General features: G+C 37.2%; 1 protein-coding gene across 1 annotated transcript in view; it reads left to right on the top strand.

Annotated features, from left to right (window-relative positions):
• The first annotated feature begins 2461 nt into the window (after positions 1-2461).
• Positions 2462-11709, top strand: part of bcl11bb (BCL11 transcription factor B b) — a 35984-nt gene continuing 26736 nt past the window's right edge. Inside the window, exons 1-2 of the mRNA XM_079639291.1 lie at positions 2462-3049; positions 11291-11641. Of these exons, the coding sequence (XP_079495417.1) occupies positions 2986-3049; positions 11291-11641 (415 nt within the window). The 5' untranslated portion in view covers positions 2462-2985. The remainder of the gene's footprint in view (positions 3050-11290; positions 11642-11709) is intronic.

The following is an 11709-nucleotide window of genomic DNA, read 5'->3' as shown; positions in this document are numbered from 1 at the left end:
CAATCTCATGGATTTCTGCAAAAAGTCATAATATTTGATACATTTCACTCATTTTATTGTGGAAAACAAAATAATTTAATATATATTTAATATATACCCGTCCCCCCCCCCCCCTCAAAAAAATATTATTCTTAGCATACAGATTATCTATTAGCCACTCATCTATTTCAAGTGTGTAATGGGTTTGTCATAATTTGGTCAACTCAATATTTTTTCCCGAATATCAATATCGATCAGCAATAAAGTAGGCTCTATAATAAAGGAAATAAGTACATATAGGCAAGTCAACGACGTGGCCAAAATATCAGTATAAATGTTTTGTTTTTTGTCTGTTGCGTGTCAGCGTCGTTCAATAGTGTTCCTCCCCCAGAGGCAAAAACGGTAACCCTTAATGGAAAACACCATGTTTTATTGATGAATCAGACTTTGCTCTGGGCTCTGTACATTGTATGAGTTATTGCTTCAGTGTGAAGTGATATGCCATTTATCATTGCTCATTTGCTTTAAGTGATGGAAAGAAGACTTCAAGATGGCTGTTAATTGTGATTAACATGTATTTTAAGATAGTTTCAAAGTTTTAAGTTTATGCACACACCTAAAATTGTTGTTATTATTCACAATGTCTTAAGTCTAAGATTCCCTAAATGTTTGAGACTAACACATTTGTGATTGGACTTTCTAATTCAAAAACTTACAGTAAATGAAATAAACTAATATAGCCCATGTGATAACTAGCCCCTGTATTGTTTTAGCCGTATTTCCCCCCGTATGTGCAGATCTGGAGCAGGTGTCGTGAAACCTGTCCTAACCCCTATCTCAATGAGGATCCTTAAGGTCCTCTAAAGACCATCAGGTGGCGCTATTGGCTTAACTGAAGCTGGACAAACACGTGCTATAGCACTCCAGATTATCTACCATAAATCTGAGCATAGGGGATCTGCAATGTATACAGATAAGTGTATAAATTGTTATTTTGGAAATTAATAAATGCAAAAGACAGCAAAGGACATTATTAGGGAAAAAAACTTTTATTTTCCTATAGTTTTGTAGTCAAATACTGCACCAGTTTCTGTTATTTCACAACATTGCTTTTATTTCAGTAAAGTTGCAATTATAAATACAGTATCTGGTATACTGTAATACAGTAAAAATAACGTTGGAAAAAGCTTTCAAACTTTTGTTAATTTGTTTTTACACTAACAGTGATGGCTAAAGTTACAGAAATGTAAAAATTGTATTCACTGTAAAAAATAAGTTCAATTTTTTAAAGTTATACCAGATTAAACTATTTTTTTTAAGTCAGTTTAATGTAATTTAAGTTTAAATGACTTATACAGCCAAGTTGATTGTTTTTAAAAATTTAACGCGGCTATTTGTTTTTAGAGTGTTATAACAGTTTTAGCTATGAATTTCCATACTGTAAATATTTACGGCAAAAATCTTTTTTTTAGATGACGAAACAATGCATGTTCTAAAATTAAAACGTTACATTTATTTCACCTTTTAATTTACAGTGTAAATCTGTAAAAATTACGTGCAGGAGTCTGCGTGACGCATCACTTTTATGCTATTATATTCATCAGTTATAGGCTACATCGGAGAGTTTTATGTACATTGGTGTTTATTGCGTTATTTTACTAAATGTAAAAAAAATCATATGATCAAAAAGTTATGACAACATCTTCATACTTTGCTTTAACTCGTCAAAATAAATTAAGCAATTTTCAACTTTTTTAAAATAAGTTATACAATATTCAACTCATTTTTAAGTCAGTTTAATGTAATTTAAGTTGAAATGACCTAAACATCCAAGTTGATTTTACTCAAAAAATGTAAGGCCTTACAGGTTAATAAACCTTTAATTCAGCATATAGCCTACTCTTCTGTTTATGGTGGTTACATCGGTACAAATCAGATTTGAGTTGTTTAAGCAGGCTATGTTGGAATATTATTGTAGGTTACATTTTATTTTAAGGTGTCATTGTTACAGTTTGAATGGAATATATTTAAGTAGCCTACTGTGTAATATTAAGCAACTACATTGTACATATAGGGTTAGGATTTGGTTTAGGTTTACAGTAGTTGCATGTAATTATGCATAATTTACTGTTATTATATGGTAAGTACACGTAACGTAACAAGGACACTGTAAAATAAAGTTTTAACTTATTTTATTTTATGAAACATTGGCATATAGCCTACGGTTTTGAATTGAAACAAACAAGCACCAACATGTCATCCCATATAGTCTCTAAAACGTTGTCATCGTAATGTGAATCTCTAGCAGCCAAAGCTGCCTTTTTTTCTGTAAGTTTTGTAGTTTTTTTTTTTTTTTTTTTTTTCGTTACTGGTGGCCATGAAGACCCCTCTGTACCCAGACTGCCGCCGCTAGTCGCCCCCAGCGCCACGCGTCACATCACGCCCGTACTTGAACTTGAATCCCATTCCATTCTTCAGAGGCAACCCCTGCCACACACACACACACGCGCGCGCGCGGGCGCTGGGTCCTCCCTGAGACGTGATTGCTCGGGTCCTGATTGATCTGGAGAGGAGGTGTTGTCTTCAGAGGTTGAGCCATTCCGCGCTCTGATGCCAAGCGCACATGGAGGACTGTGCCAAAGACTGCGCTCACCTGGCGAGCCCGCCGTCCACGGATCTTGGATTTCCATTATAACCGGACAACAACTGTTTTACGACTTTTAAAAGAAAGAATACATGCATTTAAAGACTCGGAATCGATGTCGTCAGAGGTTGTCGTCGGAGTGATTTCCTCACATCGCTGTCTCAGGTTAAGTGGCACTTAGTTACCGCTTCACAACAGCCGAGCCCAATTTAGTCTGTTCTGAGAGGACAAGTGTTAGTTTGAGCCGTTTATAACGACCCGCGAACGCAGTGGGAACAATACCTGGACTGTGGAGGAAAGTTTGGAGAGCTTCGGGAGCATTAGTCCGAGTGTCCGTGAGATGCTGCTGTGAATGCGGGGCGATGTCCCGACGGAAGCAAGGAAACCCACAGCATCTGTCCCTCACACAGAGGGAGAACCGACCGAGTAAGTAGGCACACACTGCCACACACACACTGTATTAATCAAAACTTTCTTTCTTTCTTTCTTTCTTTCTTTCTTTCTTTCTTTCTTTCTTTCTTTCTTTCTTTCTTTCTTTCTTTCGCAAGCGCAGAAGGTGTATCTAACAAAAACAGCAATCATTATTCGTTAGTCAGACTGATAACGTTATCTGTAAGTAAACACGATTAGCTTTTTTTTATGTAGCACTACTAGTGTTACACGTTTATGATTATTAGCTCATAAACCATATACAAGTTCTATTTTTGCCAAATGTAATTATTTATGTGCACTATTACATTTTCATTTATCGATAATCTATAACAGTTTGGGGCCTATTAGTTTTTATTGTTTATGTCAGTCAAAAACTATGATGATACTGTGAATGATTCACATTTACTGTGAATATATTATTTGAACAATTTCCAAGTGCTAAATATAATTCATAGCTTGCAGTTTTCACCCAAAATACTGAGACCCCCACGCTCATCTGCTCTGTCCCCCCTCAGCACACACACACACACACACACACACACACACACACACACACACACACACACACACACACACACACACACACTGCTTATCAAGTTTACTTAATGTAGTTTATTTAAAAGGCCCAAACTTTGCTAAATACCCTGCCGTTCATTTACATAAAGTGATTACACGCTTATCATGTGTTGTGTATTTTTATTATAATCTCTGTCTTACAATATCAGGGATCAGATGCATGGATGTTGATCATTCTTCGTTCATCCCTCATTTAGCCTTTTATCTAAGATGTTTTACACACTTTTTGTAAAACTTTATGTAAAAGCGTCAAGTGATCTAAACCCTTATTAAGTTTTCTTTTGCTCTGGGTTTTTAATTTTTTATTTACCTAAAAGCTTTTTTATTTTGCACAATAAAAAAGAAGCATAAATTAGCTGAAGTGTTAAACTATTCAGAATTACACAATGCAACCTAATCTGTCTACTTTATAACAGCTCAGTGATATAATCTCCACAAAATGTTCATAAGCGTTTCCAACACTGATTGTAGCCACAAACAATAAAAGACCAGGACGTTTTTTCCCCCTCCATTAATAATACTTTGCATATCACTGATATGAATTATCCCGTACTCCAGTTTTTCTTAACACATTTTATTGACTGACCTCAAGATGCATTTAACAAATATTTCATATTACAAATGATTGTATTTTTAAAATCTTTTTTATTGATTGATCTAACTTGACATTTTTATGCTGAGTGCTTTTTGCCTTGTTATTTATTTAGTCATTTCTGGTTTCACCGAGAATGTGTGTACAATGCGAAGGCGTGCCTTCCTGAAAATAAGTTTCAAATTTGACAGTGTTAATGATGTTGGCGTTTTTAGAAGAAACGTGAAAACAGGAGATGAGAAAAATGTGTTAAAGGAGTGGGTGGGCTTATAGAGAGCCGATGGCCTTTAAATACAAAACCACTGGTAGTCAGCCAGTTCATTTCACCTGATGCGGTTTATTTAGTACATAGTTTGCTTTCCCCCCACCTCATAGTTATTGTTTCTGGTTTCTTTCCAGTTGTAGTGATAAACAACAAACACGAAAACGTCGTGTACATTAGTGCTTACTTAAATATGTGTGTTTGTACAGCAAAAACCTGTCCAGTGTATGTTTCAGTGTGCAAACGTGTTGAGCAGAATAATTATACTGTGTCTCAAATACAAACATAATTAGTCTGGCAGTAGTGTGTGTCGCTTGGCAAATGCACAGTTTACATTGTGCGCTCTATACACTCCATCGCATGTGTGCAGAGCGTAAACCGACACTTCTGAAAGTGGACTCGGCTCAGGTTTGCACGCCACCCTCCGCCCCCAGCCTTCACGGGGCAAGGTCCTCGTGCTCTTTCAGGGGTGTCTGTCCGCAGGGGAAAACCCAAAAGTGCCCTCATTTGGCTATGTCAATGCTCTTGGCACAAAAACATGTCAGTTAGCTGGAGGTTGCACAATGGAGAGAGTGACAGGACCTATAGATCACACTCAAGGAAACAGGAATATCCACATACTTCCCGTCTTGAAATAAACACGGGGTGCACTCTCCGCCCGCAGGTGTGCGCGTTAAAAAAGACGTCTCGAGTCGAGACCTAAAATGGCAGGGTTCTCATAGATGCAAAATACGGGCTCTTGAGGAAGTCTTCGAGACGAAAGCGCTCGTATTTACATTTCCGCAACGGCGCCCTCAGTTCATTCGCCCTCATTAGTTTTTCTTCATAAGAAGCGTGAATTATGTGAACATGTACTGTATGATTCATTACATCTCTGCTTTTTTTTTTTTTTGGATGGGTCTGTTGTGGGTGGGGGCCGTCCATTAGGGCCCTCACTGGCTCTTAAAATGCTAAAACGACTCTTGCTTTGAATGTTCACATGACGTATTCAATGATCTTTTAGTGGCCGCTGGTCACCGTGAACCACTGGACTTCTGCGCCTTTGATTTCTGAGAGTGGAAAGGGTCACATCAGCCTTTTTACAGCTGGCTGACTTTTTTTTTAGGAGTGATTTTATAGCAATCTCCAGCCTCTTTGTGTGTGTTAGCACAGCCTCGGAGAGAACCGTGTGAGCCGAGAGCCGTTTGATGGACGTGCGGTTACCCGCTGATCGGACTCGTCTGACCTGACTTGGCAAATATTATAGGCGAGTCTCTGTTGGGTTTATTTCACGAGTGTCGTGTTTGCTGTTTTGCACAGCTTCAGTGGAGTGTAAGTGTGCACGGCTGAAGCTGATAGGGGGTGCTGTAAGTCCTTACGAGAGGGAAAGTGATCATGTGTGTGTGTGTTTTCCTTGAGAATCTGATTACTGCCTTCAGGAACCATGATAACTGTATTTATAATGGTTAATACCCTAAATTGCTATCTCTTCTCCCAAGTGTATCATTCCCACAACAGGCTCAGTATAAATCTCTTATCTCACGCTAAAGGTAATTAATTCAGTTTATTGCTGTATAGACTTCACCCTGGGGAGCAGTGATATAGACGCCTAAACATCTCACGTCCTCGCCTACACTAACTTTTTAAAACAATGTTTGTGGTTCTGCTTTCAAATATAGAGCTTTATGGGAGGCTTCAGTCGCTAGCGCACACGTGCATTTCAGAATTGTGCGCATTTGTTTGGCACACGTCCAGAAGCAGTTGAGAGTGTATAGGCCTCAAATGAAGATAAGCACGTCTGCATATGGATTTGTTTTTTTTTCTTTCGTACTTGCACCTGTGAGCTCAGAAATCACAATTAGGCAAATTCTTTTCACACATGCTGAAGACGTTAACAGATCCTCAAACATATAGCACTCACAATCTGTGAATTGTGCTAAATGCGCTCTGTGCTGTCTGTCGTCCGCTACATGTGTGTTTCTTTTTAATTATTATTACTTTAATCCAGGGCCATAACCATCATCACAGATTTTGACCTCAAATTATTCATTATATAGAATGATTCATAATTAGGCAAATTGTTGATGAGTATGGATTTTTTTTTAGTGAGTAGTTAATAAACGTTTATCTTTGCTTCCATCACAAATTACTCTAATTACTACAGTGTTATTGAAATGCTTTTTAATAGGACAACTAGACTTTTTTTTTTTTTCTGTGGGAGATTCACTTTTTTTATAGATTGTTGAATTACATTGTTAGTGTTATGTATACGTACGTACTGGTTTCCTCTTCGTGTAAATATTTTAAGTGGGGTTTAAAAGTCTGAGACCACTGCATTTTTTAATTATTATTTTTATATTATCGTATAGCAGTGAAATGTTGATTAAAACAATAGATGAGTTTCTGAAAATCTATTTTGTATGCCCCACCTTGGCTTTAATAATAAGCACTTTCGATGCATGAGCTGCTCCATTTGTACAAAAACAGATATTTTCCCCCAGTATTATTACCGCCTGACACTTCAGTGCAAATCAAATCTGATTATTTGTTCAAAAGAGTTTGCATGGCCAGTGTCACAAATGAGCTTTTTTGATCATTGCCTTTGTGAAGAATCTTAAATCAATCTCAATCGTTTCTTTGTTTTAAAATGGACTGTTTATTTCCCAATTTTATTCCCCTGAATAGTAAGCAAATATCTGTAAATTCACAGTATTATTATTATTAATAGAAACCCTAAGCTGATGTTATGTAATTGATAATATATCAGCCTTTAAAGGTGTATGTTTCAGCGTCTGATTGAAATGTCACACACACACACACACACACACACATCATCTGCTGTGCACCTGTGGCTCCCACAACCCCCTTCTCCTGCCGAGTCCACTGCTTTCGTCTGGCCTGTTCGGGACGGCTCCCTCCCAGCGCTCAGTTCCCTGGCGTTGGACTCATTCCAAGTCCACGATGTTTGTGTTCTCCTCCTTGGCATCACTCCACTGCTCCGCTCTCGAGAGCCGAGTGTGTGGCAGCGGCCCGGTGTGTGTGATGTCTGTTTATATCTGTTTAGATATCACATGCTGCCGAAACTGACTTCAGTCAACTATATGAGGGGTCCCTAAAGCTTCCTCTCAGCTGAACCCCTTAGATGTCAAATATTTACTTAAAGTCAATAATTTAACGACACAATCACACGTTCACGGTCCTCTGATGTTGATTTTCATGATTTGTTATCACAACTTTTTATCTTTTGTCAAATGAACTTAGATAATTAATGTGGTTCAGATAACATGATATTTTTAGTTTCTATTTATTAAACCAATCTCTTTCATTGTATCAACTCAAAAAAATGTATTTCAATGAACTCAAAATTTGAAGGCAACTTAGTTTTTTTAATGTTAAACCAACAATAAGTTGTTTTTTTTAACAGCGTGCAAATAAACAGATCAAATGTTTAATCTTTTTTAGTTGTAAGTGTTTTATTTTGTTTCATTTTTAAATTCTTTATATAAATTTTTTGGCTGCACGCCAAAAATCACAGTGCAATTATTATGTTGTGAGTTTGAAAGTGTTATGACATTTCATCTCATGAAAACCATAACTAAAAGTATATTTCAAGTCTCCATTATTTATATAGCGCTTTATACAATATGAATATTGTTTCAAAACAAGGTAACACTTTATTTTACAGTGTCATTGTTACATGTTACATGTGGTTACTAATAATAACTATAAATGATGCATAATTACACGCAACTAAACCAAACCAAACCCTAACCATATAGTAAGTACACGTAGTTAATTAATATTACTCAGTACTTAAAATGTATAATTACAGTGTAACAAGGACAGCTTAAAATAAAATGTAACCCTATAATGTTAGGAATAGGTTTATTTTGGGTTAGTTGCATGTAGTTCTGCATAATGTATAGTTGTAACGTGTAACAAAAGTTTTTTTTTTTTTTTTACATTTGATTTAATTATTATCTTTTCATCAGCTCACAAAACCCTTGGGAAACCCTGAACTGTATGATGGCGAATGTTCTAAATTTATAGTTCAAGATAGTTTTAAAAGAACTCTAAATATCAATTTGTCACTAAATGCCCCAAGGGATTGTGGGTCATCGTGCTGAGTCAAAAAAATGCTACAGGAGTCAAGTTACTGTCGCTCTTCCCAGGACTCTTGCAGCCAACCAGTGTCTGTTGAAGAGTGTGTTTGTCCCTCAGGCAGAGGCTGGAGTTAATTTGCTATCGGATCTCATTCTGCTGCTGTTTTTTTTTCTCTCTCTCTCTGTGAATCTGTTTTGTATCTCATTGTGGTTTTGTGTGTTGAGTCAGATCCATTTCGCAGCAAATAGTTGACTGTTTCGTCATCAATAATAAATTGGGGCGTCGAGATGCCAAACATGGAATTTCGAGAGGGTGCGAAATGACAAAGATGAGGCTGGTTTTCACACACAAAAACGGCTGTTTGTGAGGCTCCTTAACCACTGTTCCCGAGGTGCACCTGCGATGCGAGGCGACCCGTGCCTGAGAGCGTATTTTGAGGCTGTTTTGCGGCTTTTGCGAGCGCTAGTTTGTCTGCTGCGATATACCTGTACGGTGCATGTGCACCTCTCCAACATCCGTCCAGCCTGCAGAAAAGTAGACCGGAAACACAGATACCACTGCAAGACTGCGACTGTACTACCTGCCACGCACACACACACACACACACGCACACACACACACACACACTCCACTCATCTTACTGTGCAACTCACAGGTGTTCGTCTATGCTGCGTGAGCTGTGAATTTCGCTTTTCGAGGACAGTATCAGACACCATATCGACATATCAGTTCCACAAAGAAAAGTTTGAGACAGTTTTCAGATTGTAAATATATTGACTGTAAATATTTGATTGTCCGTTTTCCTTGATACTAGTGATACTGTTAAAAAAAAGAAGGTTGCTGCCTTACATTTTTTAAGTACAATCAACTTGGATGTTTAAGTTGTGTCAACTTAAATTACATTAAACTGACTTAAAAATTATTTGAATCTTGTATAACGTTGCAAATTGGGTAACTTGTTTTTATGAGTTAAAGCAATGCAAATAAACATGTCATAACTTATTGATCATGTAATTTTTATTAACAGATTCTGTCCGTTTCTCTTTTTAGACACTCAGTGATTTGTGAGGGTAGCTTGCAAATGTGAACATTTTGGTCCATGAAGTCGTTTAAAATAACTAATTTGTCGTCTTCTGTGTGTAGAGTCTACAGTACATGCAATTCCCCAACAGGCAAGTTAATCATGTCTGGACCAGTTTGATAGCCAGACAAAAAAAAAAGCAACTGATTTGCAACTCACAATAACTGAAGAGCAAAAATCACTTACAATAGCAATTTGTCATTTAGAAACCTGACAGGTACTTTAATTATTCAAACCAACTATTTTAAAGTCAGACTATTGAAGGCAAGGCAATTATTTATAATATTCCACATTTTATATAGAACACAATGTTCATTCAAAATTATTTACACAGTCGTAATAAAGAAAAAAGAGCTATAAAGAGAGATATAAAAGACATGTAAAAGTTTATGCAAAAAATTTATAAATCAAAAGGAGTATTTTTGAAGAATATTCAAGGAGCTCTTTTCCATAAAATGACTATTCACTGTCAACCCTCATAAATGACGAAAAAAGTGGCATAAAAGTTGTCAATTCGGTCTTCTGAATTCATATAGCTTTTTGTGACAAACAAGACAGCAATTTAAGTTGCAATTCACTGAAAGTATTTTCTTCAATCAAATATGATTTACATACAGCTGAAGTAGAGAACATGAATTTCAGTGAACATCCTAAATAACTGTTATAAGTTCCCCACAAAAGCTATGGAATGATTTCTGAAGACCTACAATATAGTGTTGGATATGTATGATATCTACTCAGGTTCAACTCAGGATCAGTAAAAATTTCAGCACAGTGGTTAATTTGAGAATGCAAACAGATATTTTCAGTCCGGACTTGAATGTGGTTACCGTTGGGGAACTTCTGACATCTTTTGGAAATCAAATAATGTTCACCTGCACTTGCCAAACAATGAATGTTGTTCACATAGTTAGTCACACTTGTCGCTAGCAGCAAATCTTGCAAATCCTAAATGACAGACTTTGTATATATATTGATTATATATAAATAAATAAATAAATAGCCTATATATGACTTCAGATGCAAAAGCCTCTAAGTTAAATTTTCTTCTAGAATGATCATTTGTATCAAGCTTGTATGTTTATTTTCAGTTATTTTACTTTAATGGCAATGAAAATTACATATTAATTGTCATTAAAGTGAAATTACTGAACTTAAATATACGAGCTTGATAAAAAATTATTTTAGAAGAAAATTTCAGATGGCACTTATAGGCTTTTGCATCTGAAGTCTATACACACACACACATATATATATATATATATATATATATATATATAGAAACATCTTTGATGATTTCCTTTATTTATAATTTGTTACTGACTTGAGGCGTAAAGTTGAAACTTAATTTAAATCCAAGATTCAGATGACCAAAACATGAACTTAGAAATGGATATATGGATTTTATCAATAATAAATAAAACGGATTGGAAAATATATATAAAAAAAGAGAAATAGCCAATGAAAACAAAATTCTAATTGATTCAAACAGACAGAAACACATTGAAAGACTTTTATCTCTACAGTTACAGTATTTGCATCTCAAAATTGATTATTACAGGCCATATATTATTATTATTATGCACTGTGCACTGATTGATACCCCCCCCCCCCCCCCCCCCTCTGTGTTTCGCACCTCAGCTGGGCCAGATCATGACGCAGGGGTGGACCAGTGCCCATCGGACGGCTCTGTGGGCGGAGCCGGAGAGAGTGACCTGCTGACCTGCGGTCAATGTCAAACCAACTTCCCCCTGGGAGATATTCTAGTGTTTATCGAGCACAAGAGGAGACTGTGTCCCGGACCCAGCGTCTGTTTCGACAAACCGACCGACCCCGGCGGCTCCCCGTCCCCCAGACCCCCGCGGGTGGAAGTGTGCCGGAGGTCTGGGCCCGTGGAGGTTGGGATCCAGGTCACACCAGCAGAGGAGGAGGAGGTGAAACGACTGACGCCCGCCAGAGGAATCTGCCCCAAGCAGGAGGGCGTCCCAACAGGTAGGTGTTTTAACACTGAGAGCTGGAGGAGGGGGAGGTTTAATAGTCTGAAGCTTGGCAGGAGAGAG

The sequence above is a fragment of the Phoxinus phoxinus genome (genome assembly GCF_949152265.1).
Source record: "Phoxinus phoxinus genome assembly, chromosome: 16".
In the NCBI taxonomy this organism is placed as follows: Eukaryota; Metazoa; Chordata; class Actinopteri; order Cypriniformes; family Leuciscidae; genus Phoxinus; species Phoxinus phoxinus.
This window is presented reverse-complemented; position numbering and strand designations above follow the sequence as displayed.